This window comes from Gopherus flavomarginatus, chromosome 9, assembly GCF_025201925.1.
Source record: "Gopherus flavomarginatus isolate rGopFla2 chromosome 9, rGopFla2.mat.asm, whole genome shotgun sequence".
In the NCBI taxonomy this organism is placed as follows: domain Eukaryota; kingdom Metazoa; phylum Chordata; order Testudines; family Testudinidae; genus Gopherus; species Gopherus flavomarginatus.
Genome location: NC_066625.1, coordinates 76,206,206 through 76,233,150, shown reverse-complemented (window position 1 = coordinate 76,233,150; position 26,945 = coordinate 76,206,206). Strand labels below are relative to the sequence as shown.

The 26,945-nt window shown below is 42.7% G+C and overlaps 1 protein-coding gene across 2 annotated transcripts in view; it reads left to right on the top strand.

The window, feature by feature from the left end:
- The window catches only part of CEMIP (cell migration inducing hyaluronidase 1), a 141,185-nt gene extending 119,394 nt beyond the window's left edge, over positions 1–21,791 (top strand). For both annotated transcript variants that reach the window (XM_050967800.1, XM_050967798.1), the window contains exons 19-29: positions 1,894–1,929; positions 2,037–2,192; positions 3,627–3,807; positions 5,677–5,892; positions 6,588–6,799; positions 7,245–7,430; positions 8,653–8,857; positions 10,295–10,381; positions 10,706–10,863; positions 15,855–15,955; positions 18,255–21,791. In XM_050967800.1, coding sequence (XP_050823757.1) covers positions 1,894–1,929; positions 2,037–2,192; positions 3,627–3,807; positions 5,677–5,892; positions 6,588–6,799; positions 7,245–7,430; positions 8,653–8,857; positions 10,295–10,381; positions 10,706–10,863; positions 15,855–15,955; positions 18,255–18,382 — 1,666 coding nt within the window. In that variant the 3' untranslated portion in view covers positions 18,383–21,791. The remainder of the gene's footprint in view (positions 1–1,893; positions 1,930–2,036; positions 2,193–3,626; positions 3,808–5,676; positions 5,893–6,587; positions 6,800–7,244; positions 7,431–8,652; positions 8,858–10,294; positions 10,382–10,705; positions 10,864–15,854; positions 15,956–18,254) is intronic.
- Positions 21,792–26,945: the final 5,154 nt, after the last annotated feature.

Genomic DNA, 26,945 nt, shown 5'->3' with positions numbered 1-26,945 from the left:
TTTGTCTGAAGGGAAGAGTCTGCTGAATTGTTTTTGAGTGTGCTTTTTGTACAGATTTTCAAAGTGGCAGCAAAAATTGGCTCAAATAAACCATTCTATATGAAAAATGAAGAGCTTAAAATAAACAAAATAAATCATAAGCCTAACCAGCCTCCCCGGCTAAGCTTGGGTCATGGTTCAGTTTTATGTGGTTCAGCATTGTGCTGAATAAGCCAGTACCAAGGAAACAGACATAAAACTATGTATCATGATAGGGAGGGAGAGGGATTGGGGAAATGCACATTGTACGCCCTTTGAAAGCAGTTTCCTGTGCTACTCAGAACAGATTCTCTTTGCATTTGGGAATGGATGATCTTCTTCAATTTCTGCTTCTGATCCAGTATCTTGATAGCAACCTCAATTAACCAAGGCAAAAAAGTAAAAGCTAGTTTACAGGGTACATTGCACTACACTAGTACAATTGTCTGCCCGTATGTATTATCCAGTGCCTGCAAAAACTGCCTTACATTAGAATAATCCAAGCCTTTTAAAGTGACCACTGGCTATAAACTGGCCTTAGTGACTCCGTGAGACCAGCAAGAATGAAAGTAGGTCAGAAAGGACAGAAATATGATATCAAGCCACCTTGTTACTTGTCCTTCATATGGACTGTGTTAGCCAAAAATGTTTAACATTCCTGCCTTTTCAGATTAGTTGCATGTTATTTCAACATTTGCATTCGTTACTGAAATACCATAGTTTCTAAATAGTTTCTCCATCTTATCAGTTTTTGGCAGTGTCCTTTGGAGTGCATCTGAGGCTGCAGCCTTCAAACTGTAACTTGTTTTTATAGCCATAATCACAGAGTTAATTTTCATTTCTGTTGCTACAGTAAGACCTATGTATTACATTAACAAAGCAAATATTAATGTGGCATGCAGTACATGAACCTTTCATGGGGCTGGAAGAATAATACATGAAAAATAGATAGCATGTAATATGCTACCACCTACTGACTGAATCAAGGAGATTGTTTTTATTCTGTTCCCACTGATTTTTGTCTTGTGCATGACAGTTTTAAGTTCTAGTACCATGTTGTAACGGTGATGCTTGTGTCAGTATACAATAGAGATGGGTTCAAACTATAACATTAATCTCTGTGTCTGGATTCTAACATACTCCAAGTTTGAGGGGTGTTTGGAACTGGCATTCTGGTCTGGCCCATTATAAAAATAAGAACCATTTGTAAAATTAAGATCCAGGTCCAGATTCGGAGTTTGAATCTCACCAAAGCTCAGTAGCGTTTTGATCCAAAGTTTTGATTCAGGTCTCTCTCCAATCTGTATCTGATCACTGATGAAACAGAAGTCAGAACCTTCTACCCCCTTTTAAGCTGCTGCATAGAAAGGCTATATGACTTGAGGAATAAACACAGAGGTGCATAAGGGGGGAATATGTGTAGGGCAGAGGATTATTACATGACAGAAAATAGTTTGAGACATACAGAACTTGCTTAAATAACTTTGAAAGGGTCATGGTAGACAGAGATGGGGGGGAGGAGAGAGGCTGATCAGTATCCAATAAGTCCTTCTCCCTGCAATGGCAGGATATAATCCCAGTTAAAGATCTATCAAACTGCCACTACACTTGATCTATACACCTTATGAGCCATGCTACAAAACTTTTTTTCACAAACTGGAATATGAACAAAATTGCTAATGTTTTTAGTTCGCCCCACCCTCCCACTTAACATAAGGGAGCTTAATTTTGTTAATTAACCACATCCCTCCTTGTTCATATTAAAATCCTTACTGGTTTGGATATGTCAGTTTGGCATTGCTTAACTTTGGGAAGAACGAAGGCTCTGTATCATTGCGTGTGAAGCACCTCCTCACACCTTTTCTCTCATTGCAGATTTGCTGACAACGGCATTGGCCTGACCTTGGCAAGGTAAGCATTATTCATTTCTAATTTTCCATCCCCCTACTTTGGCCTGTGTTTCCAAAATAGAGTTTGCCATAAGCAACCCCTTTAACATACAGTCCTGTCTCTCCTAGCGGCGGAACTTTCCCACATGACGATGGTTCAAAGCAAGAAATAAAGAACAGCCTGTTTGTCGGTGAGAGTAAAAACGTAGGGACCGAGACCATGGACAACCACATTTGGGGGCCTGGAGGCCTGGATCACAGTGGAAGGACTCTCCCCATAGGCCAGTAAGTTTTGCTCAGCACAAGTGAACAGTTCCCATCACTTCTGTTTGTTTAAGTTTATATATTTTTTCAGCACTATTTGGTGTAATTTAAACTGAAGAAATTATACACAGAGGATTTTGTTTCATGTCTCTTGTTCCCAAGGTCCTCATTGTGCAGCTGCTGCTGGCAGGCATGTGCTTGCAGGCTGCCAGGACAGCATCAATACCTGCTTCGTGAATGGGGCTCGGGGGACGGCTGAAGTAGAGGAAGAGTTTGCTAACTGGGCCAAGCTTTTCAACTGTGTACATGTAGTCAGCAAGGGTCGGGCAATGCAGCAATCTCCACCCGTATCAGCTGTCAGTCACCAAGGAAATCTCTCAGGACCCCTGCCCGGGCTTTGGACCAAGCAGACTTGCTGCTGGGGTCGCATGATCTTTGTGCCCTTGTTAAATGTTTTACAAGCTGCCTGTGAATTTCACAGGTGACCTCGTCCGTGATCTTGGTGCTCTGAGTTGGTTTTGCAAAGGCAAGGATATTTTCTTGTTGTTTTTAAAAATGTAACCACCCCAAGAGAAGCCTCCAGGGCACAAAGAGCTTGAATGTCGTATCTTTCTGCATGACACTCCCCAGTTCTGCTTGTCAATGGAGGCACAGTAGGCCTATCCTCTATACCAATAGTGAAATGGTTTTTCAGCACCCTGTTCTACAGTCCTTTGTCTGCAGTGGAAGTTGTGTGTAAGAGCTCCCGAAGGCAAGGAGCACTCTCTTGAATGAGAAATTCTTGTGTGAGGAAGGACCACTCATGTGAGTAAGGGATTGTGGCCTTGTTAATTATGAGCAATCCTTGACATGTTTTATCCAAGCCTGTTAAAGAGTTAAAACATCACAGTCACTCAAATCAGAATGTTAAAAAGCATGTGTCTTCTCTGCCTTTCCACTGGTATCTAAATGATGTCTGGGTTAATGTGCTCTGGAGTGTGCCAGCTCCCTTAAAACTGTATCCTAGGCAGTGCAACAGTTTTTTGCTTCTTTGCAGGCCAGTTTTTATTTTATTTGTGCCAGCTATCTTGGGATTTTAGCCCTGCAGTGATTCAGAATGAGGAGTGCAGATCTGATCGGTTACAGGTTTTGCTGCTGCTGCAGAACTTGTTTGTGATTGCAGCATGAATTTTTTCTTTTTAGGTCAGTGCCCTGGCATTATCCAGTGTTCTTTGCCTTTAGGAGTACAGATAAAGATGATCTGCTTAGACACGAGAGACCTTGACTGAACTCCTAAGAACTGAAGGATTGCACAGGCTAAAACAAAAGCAGCACTAACTCAGAATTATCCTGCTGGCTGGGCGAAATATCAGCTACCGAGCAAGCATCATGTGGCTATCCATTATCTAAGATACAGATTGATGGTAACGCATTCTGATCAAATCTCCTTCTTTCTGTTTTTCAAATATGTTTCAGCAATTTTCCAATTCGAGGGATTCAGTTCTATGATGGGCCGGTCAATATCCAAAACTGTACGTTTCGCAAGTTTGCTGCACTAGATGGTCGCCACACAAGTGCCCTGGCATTCCGGCTCAACAATGCCTGGCAGAGCTGCCCCAATAACAACGTCACAGAAGTTCTATTTGAAGACGTTCCCGTGAGTTATTCCTTAAAATGGGCTCCTTGTCATTTGGTTCTGGATGTGAGTGTGATGGTGAAAAATGTGATTCAGGAAATGGCCACTGGGAAAAACCAACATCAGAATTGGAAGCCTAATAACCTAGTCCCAATGATTGCCATGTTTTTAGCAAATTAGGTGTAAATTAGGGATAAGAAAACTGGTTTGAATTAAAAAAAACAAACAAGCCCAACTTTCTCACAAACTCAGAGCAAACCAGAACCGGACCTATTTCCCCCAAAGCTTGTTTCCCATATAAATAAATAGCATTTCTATATCCGTGAGCCTCTGAGCTACCATGGGCCTGATTCCGTTCCCATCTACAAAGAGTAATTCTACTGAAGTTAAGAGAGGTACAGTTGAAGTAAAACCAGTACAAGTGAGAGGAAAAAAGTCCCCTTTGGTTCCAGGTGGGGTAAGATGTTGAAGTGCCAGCATAAAAAGGCTGTTCTTATAAAAGTTCCAGCCCAATCAGAAGGAAGAAATACCAAGGAACATCCCAGTGAGCAGAATCTAGGTTGAATTCTGTTCTTATTTACATCTGGTAATTCCATTGACATCAGTCCCGCAAATGTAAATGAGAGCAGAATTTGGCTCAAAAGTTTTCGATCTGCTTTGAATAAGCATGTGAACTTTTGGGTGCTTGTTTGAACCAAACCAAGAAATTAATTAGAATTAATCCTGATGAGAGAGAAATTGGCAGGTATTTTTGCATCCACTTGAACAAATACATGCCTGCTGGTCCTGAGAGTGTCCCTCTTCCTGATGAAATGTACCTAGCAGCTGTTTAATCCAATTAACAAGCCTTGCAAGTGTATTTACAGACATCTGTGGATTGAACGAATGATTCTGATTGCCTCATGTTTACTAAATACCAGATTATGCTAAAATTTCATGAGAAAAGTTGATTGAAAATCTTTGTGCCAAGTGTATGGTAGGGAGAAAAAAATCCTCAAAAGTGTCCAGCCCAGCCTCAGCCACATTTCATCAGACTGGTTTGTGACATTCAATTTATTTAACTTGGATAGGAACCACTGGTCAGAAGTTACATAAGCAGCCATGTCCCCAGGGAGGCCGCTGATTGTTCCCAGTGTAAGTGCAACTTTATGTAGCATACAAATTTTAAAAAATGAAGAAGTAGAAACACATGAACTGGATCAGATAAAATAAAAATGTCCCTGAACCTTCCAACAAAACGTGAACCCCAGGATGAAGGCCAGGAATAGAATGCTAGTGGTTTGTCGTCTACCTCTTTCATTCATGGTCAACAGGAAAGGGCTTATGACCCAGCAGACTTCTGCTGTGCATGACTTAGCTCTGCTTTGGCCTCAAGCACTGACCATGCATGCAGTATGTAGACAAGGAGGGGGCAACTCAAATATTCTAGCAAATGTCACTAAAATTCCTGTTAGCTGACAAGACCAATACTACCAAAAGTGTCCACAGATTTTGAGTGCTCCTTTTTGGCGGGCACCCAGCCTGAGTTACTCAGAGCCTGATTTCCTTCCACAGGTGCTGAGCACCTAGAAGCTCCACTGACTTCAACTGGACTTGTGGGTCCTCAGAGCTTCTGAAAACCAGATCTAAGATGTCTCAAGATGAGGACCCAAAATCAATGACCATTTTTGAAAATATTGGCCCTAATGTACAATTAAATTTCCCCATCCCTACAGTGACTGGCACATCCAAATGCCACTTCTTGTCCCAACTATTTTACAATGCTAGTTAAAATCAAACAATTCAAGCCATTCAAACAACCACAGATTTGTCCTTCACTTAAAATGCTAAGTACTTAAAATACTTAAATTGCTCCTCTGGTATGTAAATATATGTCACTGTTCTGTTTAGATTACTTCAAGAGTGTTCTTTGGAGAACCTGGACCCTGGTTCAATGACCTGAATATGGATGGTGATAAAACATCAGTTTTTCATGATGTAGATGGCTCTGTGTCAGAATATCCCGGCTCATACCTTATAAAGGAAGATAACTGGTTGATCAAACACACAGACTGTATTGATGTGCCAGATTGGAGAGGCGCCATCTGCAGTGGGCACTATGCACAGGTACAAAGAATTTACATTACACCACTGGCATTGCATTTGGAGTACAGGTTATAGGTTTATAGCTATTTTACATTTCCCAGTACGGTAGGGCTTGAAGTCATCTTGAACTCAGAAATATGCATTTTTATAGGACACTCAGGGTGTCATAGCAATTGGCAGTGCATCTACCTGCATGGTTTTGCACACACACATGAGTTTGATTGTCAATATTATCGTACATTTTCAGAGGCACTTTAAGAATTTTGGCCATGAATATGAAACAATGAAAAGAACACTGCACTTCTGTAGCAACTTCCATCCAAAGATCTCCAAGCATGTCAGAAGCATTCATAAATTAAGTTTCACAAACTAACTCTAAGATAGGGAAGTGTTATTTTCCACATTTTTATGGGGGAAATTGTGTCACAGCTAAGTTAGATGACGTACCCACAGTCTCGTAGGAAGTCTCTTGTAGAGGCCAGAATAGAATCTGGATCTCCTAACTTCCATTCCTGTGACTTAGCCACAAAACTATTCTTCTTCCCACAAAAGCACCTGGTACCACTGCCTAGAACCAGTCCTTCACTCTCTCTTATGTGCAGTGACCTTTTTTAGCTTTGTTTTAGGTACTGGAAGTGTTTTCAGAATAATGTACTTAAAGCCAATTTATAGCCATCTATCTTATTAAACCAATTGTGACTGTTTCCCTAATCTAGATATACATCCAGGCATACAAGTCAGCCACCCTGAGAATGAAAATAATCAAAAACGACTACCACAGTCATCCTCTCTACTTGGAGGGGGCTTTAAGCAAAAGTTCTCCTTACCAGCAGTATCAGCCAGTTATAACACTGCAGAAAGGTTATACCGTCCACTGGGACAAGACAGCACCCGAGGAACTAGCTATATGGCTCATCAACTTCAACAAGTGAGTGATTCCTTCAAACCCTACCGCACAAAAGTAGCATCCCAACTCAGTAATGTAGCTGTAAATGGTTAAAGAGTGATGTTACTGAAATAGTCATGAGAAGGTCTTTCAGGGTTGACATCATTATTCCATGAAGCCCACTCTGAATTGCCCCATCTTTTAATTTGTCGTGATACTTATGTCCCTCCGAATACATTTTTTTTAGATGCCTAGGATCAAATTAATCCCTGGTGAATAGATGCCAAGGGTATTAGATCAGGGATGAGTGTAGCCTATATTGCTTAAGTAGCGCATAGATGTTCTCTTAAAGGCTAAATTATGTTAACCGGCCAGGAAAAAAGTGTTGCATTTCAGAGTGAACTATTTAACTTGGCTGATGACGTGCCCAGGAAAGTCATAGTCATGTGTCTATTATTTGTTATAATGTGGTTCTTTGCTATTTTAGGAATGATTGGATCCAGCTTGGGTTGTGTTATCCTAAAGGGACAACATTTTCCATTCTCTCAGACATCCACAATCGTCTCTTGAAGAAAACATATAAAACAGGGACCTTCTATAGGACCTTGCAGATGGACAAACTGGAGTACAGATATCCTACCAAGGGATACTATTACTGGGATGAGGACACTGGGTAAGGAAATAGCCCTTGGTCAACTGGATAGATATGAGAGAGCCGTCTGACCCAGAAAGTGTTTTGGCCAAGACCAACATTCAAATGCAAACTGGGATCACAACAAACAGATTCCTTGAGACCCAATCAACTTTTCATTTCCTTCTGACTCATGGTGGCTGCCATTCATTCATGTGCTTCCCAGCCACAGCCCCTCGCCTCCAATGGCTCCCAGTGCCAAATGAATGTACAGCAGGGTAAAAGGAAAAGCAGAAAGAGGACCCAATTCATAGCAATGAAGTTAGGTTGAACAAGCATAAAACCCTTCTCATTTCAAAAATTCAATCTAGGAATCTTAAACCACAACCATTTATGAGCATCGACATGTGTGATGCATAGCTTCCCAGTGGATTTGAACAGGACAAATTTACCCCTTGAGGGATAGGACTCTTTCTTATAGGAAATTGAGGCTGGTTTATACATAGAGCGAGAGAAAGAGATGTATATTTATAATAAATACTGAGGGGCTAGTGCTCCCTCAATGGCAATATTAGGAGGGAGTGGATCTATGTTTCCACCCCCACAATATCTCATGGAGGAGGGACTGGAGTGGCTGTGGTACATGAGATTGGACTGACCACTGGGGAGCAGGAAGATCTTCTTGGCCACCTTCTGGTCACCATGGGCCCCAGTGGAGACACCTGGCCTGATGGAGGGGCAGGAACACATGCACTAGCTGCTAGGGTGGGGTGGAGGATGGCACAGGGGACTGGCACCTGGACAGGGAGCAAGGGGGCAATAGCACACATGGCGCCAAGCACCTGATGAGAGGTGGGGAAGTGCAGGGCACCAGCCATGGAGGAACTGCTGTAGGAATGGCCATCAGAACTACCAGGAAGCCCCTTCCCAGCCTGGATGGGCTGCCCATCTCCCCACTTCCATTCTCAGTAACTCCCTTTTGCTCTCTCTCCTATCCCTCCACCCCTGATTCACAGGAAATATCATCCCCCCTCTGAATAAATATATATACACACACTGTTTTATGTAAAAATAACAGACCTCTAGAGCTATATAAATACATAATGCGAGATGTGGTGTAAATATTCTATTAGCATCAGTCTAGGATGGCCGTATTACACATTTGTTATCACAAAGCACTGAGACGTACTCTATTATAACCTGGACCTATTCGTTTTGGTGTGTAACGCCCCGTGATTTGTGCATTGTCACCCCCAATCTACAGGCTGCTGTTTCTGAAACTCAAAGCCCAGAATGAGAAGGAGAAGTTTGCTTTCTGCTCAATCCAAGGCTGTGAGAGAATAAAGATCAAAGCTGTGATCCCAAAGAACTCTGGAATCAGTGACTGTGAAGCCAAGGCCTATCCAAAATACGCGGAAAATGCAGTAGTAGATGTGCCGATGCCTAAGAAGCTCTCTAACACGCAACTGGTAAAGTACCTTGTTTGCTATTACATTTCTATGACCATTGTTCTGTTTCCTTGTAAATTTACAAGCTTTATAGACTCATAGACTCCAGGACTGGAAGGGACCTCGAGAGGTCATCGAGTCCAGTCCCCTGCCCTCATGGCAGGACCAAATATTGTCTAGACCATCCCTAATAGACATTTATCTAACCTACTCTTAAATATCTCCAGAGATGGAGATTCCACAACTTCCCTAGGCAATCTATTCCAGTGTTTAACTACCCTGACAGTTAGGAACTTTTTCCTAATGTCCAACCTAAATCTCCCTTGCTGCAGTTTAAGCCCATTGCTTCTTGTTCTATCATTGGAGGCTAAGGTGAACAAGTTTTCTCCCTCCTCCTGATGACACCCTTTTAGATACCTGAAAACTGCTATCATGTCCCCTCTCAGTCTTCTCTTTTCCAAACTAAACAAACCCAATTCCTTCAGCCTTCCTTCATTGGTCATGTTCTCAAGACCTTTAATCATTCTTGTTATCATGCATCATTCCATGTAGCCATGGAGACCATCTCTATAAGAACTACTCTACCTGTGCATAACTTTCTGAAATGGTCCAGAAGTGTAAAGCAACCTAAATCAGCCACCAGCTAGTACAGAACACCCAGATTCATAAAAGGAAGAGATACTTAAAGCTGCAGCAGGGGTTCCCTAACCGTTACTTTTCCATACTATATGCCTGCCTCCTAGGGATAGGTGCTGGATACTCATGGGGGCAATGGGGATAGCTCTGGGATATTGAAGACCGCATTTCACAGTAATAATTTGATCTAATGATCGGGGTGGAGTGCTGCGCACAGAAACACAACACACAAAGTGATGAGCAGGGTGACAGGTTGCTCAGGAGAACTTGATTGTGCTCTGGTGAGAGGTCTGCTGCATGGCTGCAGGCCACGCCTGCCTAATAGCAGAAGCAATGCCAGAGGGGGGATTGCATAGCTAAAGGTATGTCTATGCTGGAAATTAAAACCTGAGGCACTAAGTTCGGAGCTCAGGTCAATTGACGCAGGCTCACAGAGCTCAGGCTGTGGGGATGAAAATAGCAGTGTGGACATTTGCACATCAAGGCTTCTGCTGAAAGACAGGTTCATGTTCTGCCCCCAGCCCTGCCTTTTCTTACCTTTCTCACTTGGAGCAGGCATGCAGGATCAAAGCCTCAATCAACTACATATCACTGCCCAAAACAAAACTTTCCTTTCTGTGAAACTACAAAAATTTAAATGTTGACAGGATCAGCTCAGAAGTTAAGATTTCACCCAGATTTCATCAACAATGTAATTTGGCAAGTGTCAACGTATTAGGTACTTTTCTATTGTTGATTAAACTGCTAGGAAGCTCTTCTTTAAAATAAATAGCATTTGGGGAATGTACAAAAGTGGAAAACAAGTTTTCTATTTTTAAACAGAATAATAAGGACCATTTCCTAGAGCTGAAAATACAAACCTTCAAGACCAGATACTTCCACCTCAGGGATGACTTTGCATACATTGAGGTAAGTGGTTCCTTCTCAGCCACATTTGTTGGACTTTTGAAATACATAGGTTAAAATTCTGGGGGTTCACTCAGAATTTACTGAGGAAACTACCACTGATCGTTTCAAGAAATTAGGTCATTCAGGCTATGTCTTTTATGAAGACGAGTAGTGCAACATAATAGGCTAAAATTCAAGTTGGTCCAAGCTAGGAGATAGGGAATCCTATCCCTTGAAGCAAAGAGCAGTTCAACGCTGCCATGCCACAGTCATGAGGTTTCTTACAGTTAACTGTTATGAACTTGAATTTCTTTGGCACATCAAGGGTTTTTTTCTTTTCTGCAGGTTGATAATAAGAAGTTTTTCCTCGCTGATGATGGTATCCAAGTTGTTGTGATCGATGGGGAACATGGAAAAATTGTTGACCGAATACATTTCAAAAACTCTATTCTACAGGGTATCCCAACGCAGATAGACAATTATGTCACCAACATCAAAAACAAGTGAGTAAATAATCCAGTATGTAATAAAACTTTAGCATACAGGAGAGTTGCTGAAATGCTAACCCTTTTTCTTAGCCCTGGTCACCTGATATGGCTTAGTTACAAAATCTTAATGACATGGTTCATGACCTGATTCAGTTGCATGACATGGCTCAGTATTAACTTCATCAGAATCCAAATGCTGAGTTTCAAAGTGGCTCTAAGGCATGGACTGTAAACCTGTGAAAAAACTGTCATTATCCGTTCTTAAACCACGATTCTCCTAATCTGTTTTCATATTGCCTGAGTAATCTATTAGTTCTCATCAGATGCCACTGATAAAATATATGCATGTTATGTGCATGTGTTCCATCCCTAAACACATGTGCTGTGTGTTTTGATTTCTGTAAGCATGCTAGCCAAAGGTCCAGAGCAATAAAACTAGACTGTTGAGTACCAAACACATGTTCCGAGCAGCTGTATCTTGGAGCACAGCAGTCTAGCCAGCCTGAAATACCAATAGAAACCATATCCATGCTTCTTAAATTGAGGATTGTGTTCTCTGTTCATATTGGTTTGTAGAGTATTAATACACATAATTGTTGGTAGAGGTATTTATTCTTATCTTTTATCAAGTTACTGATCCATGAGAGACCTTCCTTCTTATCTCATGACAGCTTACTTTGATTAAGAGCTATTGGTGAGGGACCTTGTCAAAGGCTTTCTGAAAATCTAAGTACACTATATCCACTGGATCCCCCTTGTCTAGATGCTTTTTGACCCCCTCAAAGAATTCTAGTAGATTGGTGAGGTATGATTTCCCTTAACAAAAAACATGTTGATTCTTCCCCAACAAGTTATGTTCACCTATGTGTCTGACAGTTTTGTTCTTTACTATAGTTTCAACCAGTTTGCCCAATACTGAAGTCAAGCTTATTGGCCTGTAACTGCCAGGATCACTTCTGGAACCCTTTTTAAAAATTGACATCACATTAGCTATCCTGCAGTCATTTGGTACAGAAGCTAATTTAAATGGTAGGTTACAGACTACAGTTTGTAGACCTGCAATCTCATATTTGAGTGCCCTCAGAACTCTTGGGTGAAAACCATCTGGTCCTGGTGACTTATTACTGTTCAGTTTATCAGTTTGTTCCAAAACCTCCTCTAATGACACATCAATCCGGGACAGTTCCTCAGATTGTCACCTAAAAAGAATGACTCAGGTTTGGGAATCTCCCTCACATCCTCAGCTGTGAAGACTGATGCAAAGAATTCATTTAGTTTCTCCGCAATGGCCTTATTGTCCTTGAGTGCTCCTTTAGCATCTTGATCATTCAGTGACCCAACTGGTTGTTTAGCAGGCTTCCTGCTTCTGATGTACTTAAAAGAAAATTGCTATTACTTTTTGAGGCTAGCTGTTCTTCAAATTCTTTTTTGGCCTTCCTAATTATATTTTTATACTTCATTTGCCAGAGTTTATGCTCCTGTCTATTTTCCTCACTAGAATTTAACATCCACTTTTTAGAGGATGCCTTTTTGCCTCTCACTGCTTCTCTTACTTTGTTGTTTAGCCATGGTGGCTCTTCTTTTGGTTCTCTTACTATGTTTTTTAATTTGGGGTGTATATTTAAGTTGAACCTCTATTATGGAGTCTTTAAAAAGTTTCCATGCAGCTTGCAGGAATTTTACTTTTGATGCTGTACCTTTTTAATTTCTGTTTAACCAAATCTCCTCATTTTTTTGTAGTCCCACACCTCATTTTTGTGATGTTTTCCCGACAGAGGCTCATTGGGGGTGGTTTCGAGGTGCAGGGGCAATGGGACTCTACAGGGGCTTCCAGGTGAAGGTTGTTGGGGCTCAGCAGAGGGGTCTGGGTGTGGGGGCCTTAGCAGGGGGGTCTGAGTGCTGGGGGAGTGGGGCTTCGTGGGGTGGGGGTTTGGATGCAGACAGTTGGCTGTTGGTGTGGGGGCCCAGGGTAGGGTGACCAGACAGCAAGTGTAAAAAATCAGGACCGCGGGTGGGGGGTAATAGGTGCCTATATAAGAAAAAGCCCCCAAAATCGGGACTGTCCCTATAAAATTGGGATATCTGGTCAACCTAGCCCAGGGTAGGCGTTTGAGTGTAAGGAACTCTGTGTGGGGTGATCTGGGTGCAGGAGTCTGGAAGCAGGGGGTCTGGGTTCAGGAGGGTTCCAGATGCAAGGGCTGACATGCTGTGGGGTGGGATCTGGGTATGGAGAGCTAGGGGAGTTCTGGGTGTACGGGGTGAGGATGGTGTGGGTGTCTGGGTATGGGAGGTCCAGATGTACAGGGGTTGGGTGGATGGGGGAGCAGCTCCCCTGTACAGTGACCCCTCTCCCCACAGCTGAGGAGTGATGGGGGCCGGAAGCAGGGGAGGATACTGAGCTTCCTGCAGTTGACGGAGGTTTTTTGGGGGAGGGTGTCTGACACAGACCCAGCTGCGCCTTGCAGGAGAAGAGGAAGTCCCAACCTCTCCTGCCTCCAGCCCCGCCAGGACTAGCAGCTGACTCCCGGCTCAGGGTAGGAGCCACTGGTTGGAGTGTTTCCAGCCCCACAGTGATTTACCTTTCTGCCAGCTGCGCTGGGTGCCTGGAATGTTGTACCTGCTTTGCTAGTGAGTTGTGCATGACTGTTTTTGCAGCTTCCCTTTGCTTCCCTGTCAGAAAGCCATTTTTCTGTGGGGAAGCAAAGATATCAGCAAGAGACATTAGTTTTGTGCACGCACAGTGGTGCAGAATTCCCCAAGGAGTAAATTAAAGCAGGTGTGTGTGTGCACGTGTGTGCATGTGTGTGTGTGATCTTTGGACTTAGCTCAGTGGTTTGAGCTTTGGCCTGCTAAACCCAGGCTTGTGAATTCAATCCTTGAGGGAGTGATTTGGGGATTGGCCCTGCTTTGAGCAAGGGGTTGGACTAGATGATCTCCTGAGGTCCCTTCCAACCCTGATATTCTGTGACCTGCTGAGTCCTCAACTCCCATTGAAATCAATAGATGTGAAGAACAGTTAACACCTCACAGATCCTAATTTTGCAATATGTATTTAGTAGGGTAGTAACCTTGGATTGTTCTCCTGCTCTTCTGAAATGTTCTCTTAGCCCTTTCCTCCATTCTCCTGCCTGCTTTCTGGAAATGGGATATAGCCAGACATTTTAGCTATAGCTGTTAAACGTACCATTTATCCAGGAAAGAAAAATGGGGTCTGCTGTGATGAATCTGTTTGAACTATACATTTTTACTAGCTTTTTTTCCCCTGGAATGACAGAGCCTATTAGTTCACTCTAGGAATTTACTGCAGGCCAAGTTGTCATATTTTGTGTATGTTCATACTTTTGTGATGAGTTTCCCAAAGCAAATAGCTGGAACAAGTCGAAGCTATTTTTTTAAAGCTCCAAGACAGAAAGACTTAGCTGAAATAAATGATTTTTTTAGTAAAGTGAAAGAAAAAAAAACTAATATCAGACCAAGAATATAATGAAATACATGCTGTTAACCCGATTAGTTTTATAACAGTGCAAGTATTAAACATAACAGCTGAGGTTTAAGCTAAAAACAGACTAAAGGTTTGTCTACACTACAATGGCACAGGTATGATGCACCGTAGTGTAGACACTTTCTACAGTGATGGAAGAGGTTTTTACATTGCTGTAACTAATCCACCTGCTTGAGAGGTGGTAGCTAAGTTGATGGAAGAATTCTTCCATCGACCTAGTAGTGTCTATACTGGGGCTTAGGTTGGCTTAACTACATCTCTCAGGAGTGTGAATTTTCCAAGTTTTAGGTGGAGATCAGGCCTTAGGAACTATTAACCCTTTTGTTCCTGGTTTTTCCTTGTAATTGCTATATTGCCATTATCCCATTACAATGGATTTTAATGGAATTGTTTTGTTAAGATGTAGCTTGTCCATTCAGCAGCACAGCACTTGTGTTCTGTGTCATAATGTCTGGAAAACAAGGAACTCTTGGATGGCTAATTATAGTGACAGTTTGTACTACTGTAACACAATTGGGCTGTTCCATCAAGGCTTTCTACCTGCAGAGCACCCATTCACATTACTGGGACACCTCACCCGGAGAGCTTGCAAGATTGACAAAATGTTTGACTAGTTTAATTTATTTTATTCTATCACCCTGCAACACTTCTTTAATGAAAAGGTGCATACTTGACTGCAAGGACCAGAGCCCATCTGGGCCTCATCGAAGTCAGTGGCAAAACTCTCACTTTCTTCAATAGGGTCAGGATTTCTTGGTACAGTCACTGGAGAGGTCTTGGTGCCTTGCAGAAGAATAGGGGTGCTAATGTCATTAACGTGCCTATACTTCAGCTTGGATGGTTCTATCTACAGAATGCCCCTTCCAGGTTCAATTTGATACGAGATTTTTCTTCACCTTCTGCCCTAACCTGTTTTATAGTGTTGCTTAAATGGCTGCTGAGTTTTACCCCAGAGATTGCTGCAGATTTGTGATGGGTAAAGTAATCTGATTCCTGAACTGTACATCATTTGTACTTCAGTCTGAGTTTATAAAGCACCTGAGGACCTTTTGGAAGACTCATGCTATTTATAAGGATACTAATAATGCACATTTATATCAAACATGCACTCAAAAAATAGGAAAATTGACCCTCTGCACAGATTCTAGGGAGATGAATTTATTTGAGATTTAGTCCATTGCTGATATGAAAACAAAGAGTTAAATGAGAACTGCTTAGTGCATCCCAGATGAAGAACATTCCACTCAGAGTGGCATGCGATGGAAATGCTGATTTTGAACATTTAAACTGCTCTAGAAACTCTATGTAAAATGAGCAAATTAAATGTGCTTTCTAATGGATTTTGCATATATGGAAAAGTGAATATGTGGTTAAGTCATTGGAGAACATCTAGTTCGCTGGTGTCCCAGGGTCACACTGATGGCAGACACAAATGCTTAAATCAGAGAAGTGACAAAAGTTTAACTATTGCTCGTTTGTTTATAAATGGCTTTGTTTTCTTTAGTTCTATAGTGGTGATGGCATCCAAAGGCAGATTCATTTCAAAAGGACCCTGGACTAAAGTACTGGAAAAACTTGGAGTTGAGAAGGGTTTTAAGTTAAAAGGTAAGGAATTTTAAAAACATAACAAATCAAAAGTTTGTATTTAACCTAACAAGTAAAAACCTTTAATATATCAACTGCTGCTAGTAAACTGGAGGAGGGATAGCTCAGTGGTTTGAGCATTGGCCTGCTAAACCCAGGGTTGTAAGCTCAATCCTTGAGGGGGCCACTTAGGGATCTTGGGGTAGAAATCAGTACTTGGTCCTGCTAGTGAAGGCAGAGGGCTGGACTCAATGACCTTTCAAGGTCCCTTCCAGTTCTAGGAGATAGGTATTTCTCCAATTATTTATTTAACTGACCTTGCACAAATAAGTGGGCACTGTGCTTCTCAACTGGACTCGTGTCGGTGAGAGAGATGCAGACCTCCATCCTTGAGGACTGTTTGGGAAAGACCTCAGGATTCCTGTCATCAGGCTCAGTGTGATGTCTGTCGTTGGGGAACAAGGCATAAGGAGAAGCCACACTTACAACATCCTGGTGCTGAATGGATGCTAAGATGGCATCACACCAGCTGTAGAGAAGGCAGTGCATTTTGGTACCCTTCGTGGAAGAAGTGCCCAGATAGCACCCTTCCAAGTGGTGGGGAGTGAAAATACCAAATTAAAGACCATTCTGAGTGTGTCCAGGCGTCTCCTAAACATCCAGACTGTTAAACAGAGTGCCAAGTAGCAGCACAACTAAACAGCTATTTTAAACCGAGGCTTATTTAATCCTGCTTTGCTTTCATATGCCTAAATCTTCCATCTCTACTTAACAATATTCTCTGTCTACAGTGCTATGATTAACACAGAATTGCTTTGAGTTCCCTCTTGAAAGTGCATCCTCTATAAAGCAGTACGTCTCTGCACACTGTCACAGCAATGACGATTGCTAAATGCTGTTCCCAAAAGTAATGACATAGTTTTAGAGAAGGTAGAGAACTTACTTCAGGGGAGACAGCTCTGGTACCTCTTTTCCATCTCTAACTTCTCTAGTTCTCTGATTTCACTAATGATTTCTTTTAAGATGGCCATTGGTTCAGAGATAAATCATGTATTCAAACTACCACACCTAGCCCCAGCATCCAATGTGTCTGTAACTGACTGTATGATATTGTCATTGAGAAATTGTTGGTCGATATCTGCTCTGGAATTGCACATATTTACATTGCATCAAGACGCACACCAGCCCCAGAGAGTTTGCCATGGGAAGCTACTGTGTAACTTTAGCAGGTATTTTCTGTGAGATAAAGGAACCATTAAGAATTGAAAATGAAGTCTCCAGCCGGCACCATTACATACAAGGTGCTTCAGAAAGATCAGAGTGCACCTAGAGTCAGAGGCAAAGTTAGAAGTGTCCAGTTGGTTTGGACCTAATTGTGAGGTTCCTGTTTATCAATAACCAAATTTACCATGTTGTTTGGCTAAAACAAGTCATTGTGAGCAGAGCTGTGTGGAGGACAGAAGTTTTGTTTTGCAAAGAATTTCAAGATTTCCAAATTTCCCTTTGTTCAAAATAGGAATAAAAGATAAAAATTTCAAAATTCTCTGCAAAGAGCAATTCTGAAAAATGATATTTTGGGCCATTCATTTTGATTCTTACTTTCAAAGTGGGTATTAGATTATGATACATAATTTCATACAAAATGTGAAACAAAGGATTGTTTCAAAACTAAATGTTGAACCGTTTTATTTGGAAAATGTCAAAAACAGGACCTTTCAACATTGTGGTTGTTCCTCTCTGCATTCATTAATTGATAATAGCTCACATGACACACAGCAGAGTATGACCTTACAAACATCTAACACGTACAACAGAAAATTTTATAACCAGAGCGCACCCTCTTTAACACAGGTAGAGTGCATAGTGATTAGCTCCACGAAGTTTGCATGTGTGTGAGTGGCATGATGTCAAAGAGAAGTTTAAGATGTGACTTGGTTACAGGCTAGAAGTATCTACATGAGGAAAAAATATTTAATAATGGGCTCTTCATTCTAGCGGAGAAAGGTATAACACGATCCAATAGCTGCAAGTTGAAACTAGACAAATGCAAAGGCATACATTTAATTAGGGTAATTAACCATTGGAACAGTTTATCAAGGGTCATAGTGGATTCTCCGTCACTGACATTTTTAAAATCAAGGTTGGATGTTTTTCTAAAAAATCTGCTGTAAGAATTATTTGGGGGGTGTTCTATGGCCTGTGTGATACAGGAGGCCAGGCTAAATGATCTCAGTGGTTTCCTCTGACCTTGGAATCCATGAAAGTGCTTCCACTTGTTTGCAGTCAGCTGCAATACCAATTTATTGCTGTTGGTTTTCAGATAAAATGGCTTTTGTCGGATTCAAAGGCAGCTTTCGACCAGTCTGGGTGAAACTGATCACTGAGGAGGATGCAGCTAAAATCTATCAAGTTGTGCCAATCCCTGTGGTGAAGAAAATGAAATTGTGAGGACACCGTGCTTTTGCCTTCCTGCTGTTAGCACTGCCCCAATAGAAAAGGACTACTGACTCTGCTCACAACAGGCACTGTGCCACAGCACTCCAGAGATGTAGCATTTCTTTGTTGCTGTACATGAAGAAAGCGTTACTGCAAGTGGGTAGATGGCCACATGTGACAAACAGCATTCCTTGTGCTGCACATCTTGCTTGATCCTGCCTATTGATCTGCTTGCTGAAACCAGATTTACCTTTATTTTCTAAGCTAATATCTGGGGCAAAACTGTTTTCAAATAGTGGGGAGGGGGGTGTCAGTGCCTTTTACATGGCCTGGTCATGTTCTGCCTCTACATCCCTTGTGAGCCTCTCAGGTATGAATGTCAAATCTAATTCTCATACAAGACTCAGAATTTTCCCATGGGTCTGATTGCATCCACTCTCTGCTGTTTTTGAGAGTGCAATCAGCTACTCGCACAAAACTGGGAATGCAAATTCAGAGGCTGGCTGAAAATTTGGATCAGAAATCATAAATTATAGTCAGTATCTAAAAGCTGCAAAGCATGGTCAAACAATGAGAATTTATTTGAAAGCTTCTGCACTATTCTGTCAAACTGCTGCAGAATCCTGAGACTAAACTGTACATGCTGAACCACTGGGGAGTTATCACATTTCAGCGGATGGTACATAGTGGGAAGAGAAATGATATAAGAGTCATTTAATACATTGTGATGCTTTGGGTTCACCCAGACCAATAAGGGGTTGTGTCACCACTTGCCCTGGATGCTTCCATATTATGCAGCTATGGCTCAGAACTCTGACACCAGCAGCCAGCTCAGTGATCTCACTCTGGCTTCCACCTGTTTGATTACTCCTTGCAGGATGACACCAACAGCCTCTTCTGTCCGGAGTCTACCCAAAACAGTCTCCCCTGTGGTGCTCAGCCCCTCTCTCTGTAGCATTCACCAAACCTTATCAAGTTCGTTGCTCCTTCGGTGAGAAAGTACGCAGCACCAGCCTGTTAGTTTGGCTGAGGATTTCACTCTTCAGTTTGGAACACTGCACTGAGATGGTGGTGTACTAAAACAAGATTAAGTTTATTAACAAGGAAGTGATACCAAGTAGACAGAACTGGGACCAAAATGGCTACATACAAACAAACAAAAGTAAAAATACACTTCTAGGACTAAAACCTAACTTAAACTAGAGTCTCTTGTTCAAAGTAGTTTTCTCACCACACTTGTTCTTCCAGCGTGGCTGGCCAGTTCTTAACCCTGAACCAACACAGAGCTCAAATCATTTCGTTTCTTTATCTCTTCAGATGAAGGATGCCAAAACAGCTTTTTCTCTCTGCTTATATCCTCAAAGTTTTATCTTTGTTTTCAAAGTCAGGAAGCCTGCTGAGGGGCTCAGCTTACTGGGTCCACCCAGGATCTGACCCCTTGTTCATTTTTGCAGTCTCCTCTTCCCATCGTGATAGTGGCTGTCTCCCCAACTCGCTAGTTTGATGGCTTTGTTTACCTTTTATGTAAATGTACTTTCATTATCTCTCTTGGCTCAATTGACATCAGAGACACATTTGTGCAGGTGGGACCATGTTCCTTTGTCAAGAGCAGGGTGTCTTATGCCCTACCTGCCAAACAAATTTTTAAGAACATATTTCCAGTGCACATTTATAAGTTTTCGTACATGCACCAGCAATAATATTAATGACCAACTTGTTATCAGTTTGCCTATGATCTCTTATATGGCACCTTTTAGATACAGTAAATTGGGGTACACAGAGCTGGTTAGGCCAAGGGAGGCTCACTGCTAGAAACCAGGGCACCCCTTACCCTCTGGCGTTGGGGTGCTGTTAGGGTCACAAATGTGCAAACCAAATATGATCATAATGGAACCTGCTATTTCTGCTTAATGCCATAACCAACAAGTGGTATTCCCATGGTCATATTTTTAAATAGCTGTTGTCATGATTCTGTGTTTTTCCCAGGCAAGCAGCCACAGACTGGTGGAAAAGACCTGACAACCAAGCACTTCACACTTACTCAGACTTTCTCACACATTCCTTCAAATATAAATCGTCAGAGCCAGCCCAGTGGACTGTGCCTACATGACATGCTACCAAGAGGATCCACACTTGGGTCTGTCACCCCCAGGCAGGGAATGCTGGGGAGTCATCTTACTCCATCCCTAATCAAGGGTGAGGATTAAATTGTACTTCCACTGCAATCAAGGGGGACAGGATCAGACCCAATGTGTTGTGCATTACTTGCCTGTAGTCTCTTCTGGCCAGGGCAGTGAGTATGTTAATTGGCTCCAGAAATAGCTAGATCTTTGCTGGAGGGTGAATCACTAAGATGTAGGGGGCTTTGAGGTCACATGGAAGGGCTGAAGAGGAAAAGTTGATCCCAGAAGACACATCTCCTCCTCAAATAATGTAATCTTGTGTATTTTCTGCCCCCTTTCCTTCAAAACATAATGTTCTAAGTTTAAAAAAATGGATGATGAGCAAAGTTGAATGTAAACCAGAACTGCTTGCCAGCACACTTCATTAAGCTGGGAAATTTATCTTAAACTTATAAAACCACTGTATATTGTTCAAAAATGTACATGATGCAATGCTGTGTGTTTCCCAAAGATGTCATGCAGGTGTCTCAAGTGGCTTCTGTTCAGGTAACTTCCAAAAAAAAAAGATGGCTTCTTGAAGTAGGCAAATTGTCTATATGCCAGAGCAGCTGTGTTTCCCTCTCCTCCACTACCCTCAAAAAATCCATTGTTGGTTTGTCTTTTTAAATAGGACTTTTTTCTGAGTGTCTTTTTTTTTCACTGTATCTGAAATGTCAGCTCTGGACTGGAATGAAGCAGCCATGAATCCGTGTGTCATTCCACATGGTGTCACTGTGCAGGTTTTGAATTCCAAAAGACCTTTCTGGCATTGTTTGTTTTTGGGCCAGGTTGCTGTGTGAGTCAGTTATAAGCGGTATTCAGGCTCTAATGTAGTTATGTGCCCCTCCAGCCCTTCCTGGGTTTTAAAACTGGAATTGCTTTTTTCTATACTGTTTTTCTATATTGTTTCCCTTAGTGGAATTTCAAGAGTGGTGCATTTTTTTAAAAGGACCCAGGGTTATTTCCCTTTTCCCTGGCTTCTTTACTGTCTATTAATGAAGGATTCCTCATGCAAGCAAAGGCATATCTGCTCTAAACCATTCGTGCCATTTGGGCCAATTCCACTAGATGCAGTGTGAAAGGGCATAGCTCTCAAAAAATATAAATTTCTCTCCCAATGTCTTATGATGATTTGGGTTCTTTCCATCCCCAGATCACAACTATTCCTTAAAAAAGATTAGTCTCACTTACAGTTCAACCTCGATTATACAAATCTCATTTATCTGAAACTCCCTGTTAGCCAAAACAAGCTAGTCTAGTAATTACATTACATTAAAAAATCCTTGATTATTCAGATCCCTGGCTATCTGAATGCATTCAGTGTCCTCCACAATAGTCCCATAATCGAGGCTGTACTGTAGGTACAATGGCATCTATTGCTCTGTATTAGCAGATTATATGTACAATATAATGAATGAAAAAGACTAGAAATGGACCAAGATCAGAATTTTTTTATTCTGAAGATTTTAGGAGAGGAACCAGGATCAAAACCCCTCTGGGTTTGGATTTGGTTTTTCAAAAACATCCTGTTTTTGCCCTTTGGTATTCTAGACAACCACATTTTTATATTGTAGTAGCTGAGCACCTAACGACTCAGTACAATCAAACCCAATGGAGCAGGAGTCTAGTTCTTTGTTTAACTAATACAAGGAGGCAAGTTGCATTTGTACTGAAGTGTAGCTTCTAATTTTCACAATTTTTGGAATTCTCAGGGTGAAATCATAAGACTTGGCACTAGGAAATATACTTGTTTTTTAAATCACATCTTATCCAGGAAAAAAAAAAAAGTCTATTTTGTTCTGTCATGCAACGATAGTCACGTGGGCCCATTTAGGAGGAAGGGGATGGATCTTGCTGTGTAAATATTTAGGATAGGATCACTGCAACTTGTTAAGCCTTAGACAGAGAACATGGCTCAGCATAATGGACCAGATTCGTCCCCGAAATGCAAGCCGCTCCCATTGACTCAATGGGAGTTAAGTGCATGGAACTGGCAGCAGAATTTGGCCTAATATCACCAACCAGTAGTTCTGATATATCATTTTTTAAATATTTGTGGATTCTAGAGATTGTATGTGTGTTCCTCTGCTAATAGTGAATTGACTGACTCCTTGCAGCTTGTGCATTCTTTAAACTGTCCCATTCACAAACTGTAAATATCCTGTCTGTAAGGTTTTATTGCTGCAAATATTTTTACATTAGCCTACATATACAGTTGTCATCATTAGGGCAATTTTGGTGTGGGAGTGTGTCAGTTCAAATGCTTGTTTTACCTGTTGCCGAAATAGCTGGTCCTTTTTCGGAATTAGATGTATAGTGTTTTGTACATTTTCCTATAGACTTCACAATGAAAAAGATATATTTTCTATTTATTTATTACAAAGGCACTATGAGACCTAAATTTGCAGAGATTTGAAGACCTGTTACTGGATTTTAGCATTGTCCAAGCTGTTAAGGAGGTTGGAAATATGTCTTTTCAGATAATCTGCTTTGCACTTGAAAGTTATGTCCACAGAATGTGGCAATGCATTGACTGTCTAGTTTATGCTGACAGAAGCTTTTGGAAGATTCATTCCAAAAGTTTTTGCTTACAACAGAATTAATATGTAGTAGCTTGGAATACAAAAAGGTTTATCAGAATAAATATTCAATGCCAAATTATGACTGTCTCTTGTACTCTTCATTATAACTTTATGGCAGTGACCTGCTATTTGTTTACATATCTTTTTGACTGTCTGTGCCTGTTCCCGCCATTTTGCTTGCTCGTTCTATAACCGCTGTTAACCAGCACCTAGAGTACTTTAGGTGACGATTATTTTTTATGACATTTGTGAAATAAGCGTGAGTATACAGCGGAAAAAAAAATCCTGATTTTATTTTTTCATGAGTATCCATGTATCCCTATGAAGTTCTGATCATCAGGGCAATCATTATATTAGCGTGTTACATTTTCCATAGTGAGGTTGAGCCAAATAGACTGTCTCTATCAAACCTTTCAGAGGCAGCATTCCTAAAATGAGACTTTGGTTGCAGGAAATCAATATTTCCAACATTCGAGCACACATTTTTGAACCAAGTCTAGTGATAGTAATTAGCATTTTAAAGGGCATGGTATCACCCTCCTAAGTGATTCCGGCAAGGCAGCTACAAACTCACTTCTGGTTGAAATCAATGATATGTGTGAAATCTCCAAATCATTTACATGCAACAAATTGAAGATGAGATCAGAGGCAGCACTGAAGCTCCTGTCCCCTCCCTACCTGTCTTCTTCCCCTCTGCTCCTGTCCCTGCCCTCATATCCTCCCTCCCACCTGAGCCTGTGCCATCATCATCCTGCATCTCATGTCCAGTGTCATGAGGAGAAAAAAACCCAGCTCTGTCTTTCAAAAAAAAAAGAAAAAAAAAAGCCCAACCCATTTCAGAGAGAGGGGAACTGGGGGCAGGGCTTAATTTGTAATGAAAGAGGTGCTGTGGCACAGCCCTGGCAAGCCATGGCACAAATTTAAGCCCAGGTTGGGCAGCTGGACAGGGACAGTTGCTAGCCGGGCACCCAGCCCTGAAGAGAGCATTGCTACCAGCAGCAGTGGAAAAGTAAGAGTGACATGGTATGGTGTGTTGCCAATACACAGACATTATTTGACAAAATTATATTAAAAAACGTTAATTCTGCCAAACCTACATATCAAATGGTGTATTCATCACGTGATGATACAAAGTACATATCCATACCTGGCGAACGAGAGGGAAGCGAATACAGTCCCTGGGGCTTGGCAACAAGTGATCCGTGAGAACTGGAGGAGGGACAGGGTGGCAGTCCCTTTCCTTTCCCTTTCACACTCAGTGACTTGCCATGATGCACAGCAGCCAGGGCAGGCACCGTGAGAGATTTTCCTCCTCGGGCTTGAAAAGGAAAAACTCAAATGTTTGCAACAGGGTTTAACCAGGGCAGAAGGGGAGGTGGGAATTGAGACACACACGTCTCTGCCTTTCCAAAGTCAACAGCCAACCCCGATTAGGCAAGGTCTCCATTCCCCTTGGGATTGCAAAGCCTGGCTGAGGATGAGCAGGGTGAGCACTGCTAGCATGCAGAGGGAGAGCCAGGGAACGAGCAAGAGGCAGAGGACAGCACTCAAACAACCAAGGGAGGGAGGCTGGGGATGGGGAGGCAGTGGCAGAGGTCATTTGCCAGGTGACTGACACCAACCAGCGGGACTCACCTTCTGCAGTGCAGGGGAATGGAAGAGACTGTGGCAGGAGGTGGCAGCAGCACCTGTTCCAGTTGGAGGTGGCTAGAGGCGGCGGTGGCTTAGCAGAGCAGTGGGCTGCTGGGCCCCTGTGTAATGGGCAGGAGCATTCTGGGCCAGCTGCTCTACGCTCCCCGCAGAGAGGGGTGGGGTCAGCGTCAGTGCCTGGCAGGCAGCAGGGGCTAGCTGGGCCCCTGTCCTGTTTTCTGGCTAGAGCTGCTGTTCTGCCAGAGGTCTCAGGGCCTATTGCACCCCCGTCTTCCGTGCGCCCTAAAGCAGTCTTCCATGCCCGGGCGTACGCTGCACCGGAGAAAGAGCTGGTACAGATTACTTCACCCTGACACAAGGATGAAGCATGCACATGCTTGTGCCCCTGCTCCTGGGGCAATGTAGCCCCTCCCTCAGCTGGGGTTGTAGGGCCCTCTGTAATTTGCTAACCTTTATGTATAGTGCAGTCTAAACCTTGGCCCCAGTCCTGCACTCTGGCATATACTCCCTGAAATCAACGGGTAACTAGCCTGGGTGCAGGCTCAGTGGCCCCAGTACTACATAACACTTGCCTCTGGCAGCAGCTTTAGGGGTATATCTGCAGCTGTTCATCTGTAAGGTCACAAATGAAGCCAGCTGGGTCACCATGCAGCACTAACTCTGGATTAACCAGCCGTCGGAGAATTCCCTCAGTGCAGGCGGGTCCTCAGCTGTGGTAGCGTTGATATGGCAATGCTCTCATTGGTGGTGCAGGGGCAATGTCAGGCAAAAAGAGGTGTGGCTGAGGAATCCCTGTCCATGATCACTGTAACTGTCCCAGAATCATAGCATCAGGAGGAGATGCAAAGAGGGCTTAAGACAAGGCCACCGGAAACTTTGTAGAACGGGGGGGAGGGGGCCCTGCAACTGCCTCATTTTTAATATGGGCATAGTTTGGGGGAGGCAGGGGACAGCATTGCTCCCCCAAACTGCAAGCCTTGGGCAGGCATGGAGTAGCACCAGCAGGGGGCTGTGCTTCACAGTGGCATTCCCTTCTCCTGGAAACTGCCCCTGCCGGCATGGCTCCATGCCTGCCCAAGGCTTGCAGTTTGGGAGGGAAAATGCTTCCCCCTATCCCTGCCCCTCCCCCAATTACACCCATGTTAAGAAGTGAGGGACGTGGCCATTGAGGTTCCAGCACCATTGCCTTTAGGCCAACTTTGCCCTCCTCCTGGGTGTGTGCCAAGCCCAGCTTGGCTGGCTGAGAGAACTGAGGCCTTTATTTTTAATAAAAAATCTGTTTTCATCTTTTGGACACACATAAATAGGTTTTTCACTTTTAAGCAAAGCTGTTCCAGTTCCAACTCAGCTGAACGACTTGCCTGCTAATACCAAACGCACCTTCCAGTGTAAAGTGGAGGACTTCCAAGGCCCCTAGCTCCTGGTGCCTGTCCTGGCATTTGAGAGCCTGGAAAGAGCCTTTTTTTAAAAGTTGAAGTATAAAAAAGACTGGGGACTCTGGAGCATGAAAGGACATTGGCCTCTAATAACAGGAGGCTCAGCTGAAAACAAAGCCGCAGAAGGCAAGTGGAGAAGGAAGGAATGAGCTCTGAAACAAAACCAGAGCCAGAAACGTAGCTGGAAATGTACAGGGAAAAACTTGAAAGCATTTGATGAAAGCAAAAGGCAGTACAAGATCTTGTCAGCGGGTCTAATGATGTAAAGCAAAGAGACCAGGAATAAATCAGCTACCAAGCACATGACAGTGAAAAATTAAAGCCTCTGCTGGGAGAGGAGTCGAAGAAGAAAGAAAATAAACCCCAGATACAATGGAGAATGGCAGGGTGCCAAAGCTGAGGCAGAGCTGGAAAGAGCAGCCTGGCCGTGAGCATAATTGGAATCCAGAGAAAGGCGGGCGAAAGGACAAACTGAAGCCTGAAAAAAAAATACCCCAACAGACTGTATAAACCTGAGTAGAGAGAAACCACAGACAACTAAGGCACCAGAGGAGAAACAAGAGGCACTCTGGGAAGTGTGGACATAGTTGAACTTTTGAACTGAAAGTAGCTGGGTCTCCATCCTTGGAGGGTGGGACAGAGGAGAGAGACATGCCTCCCTTAAGAAACCTTCATTCGCCCAAGGAAAAATGGAGTTTTTATGAGAGTGTAATTCTGAGCCAGGACTGCTGCTGCAGATCCAAGC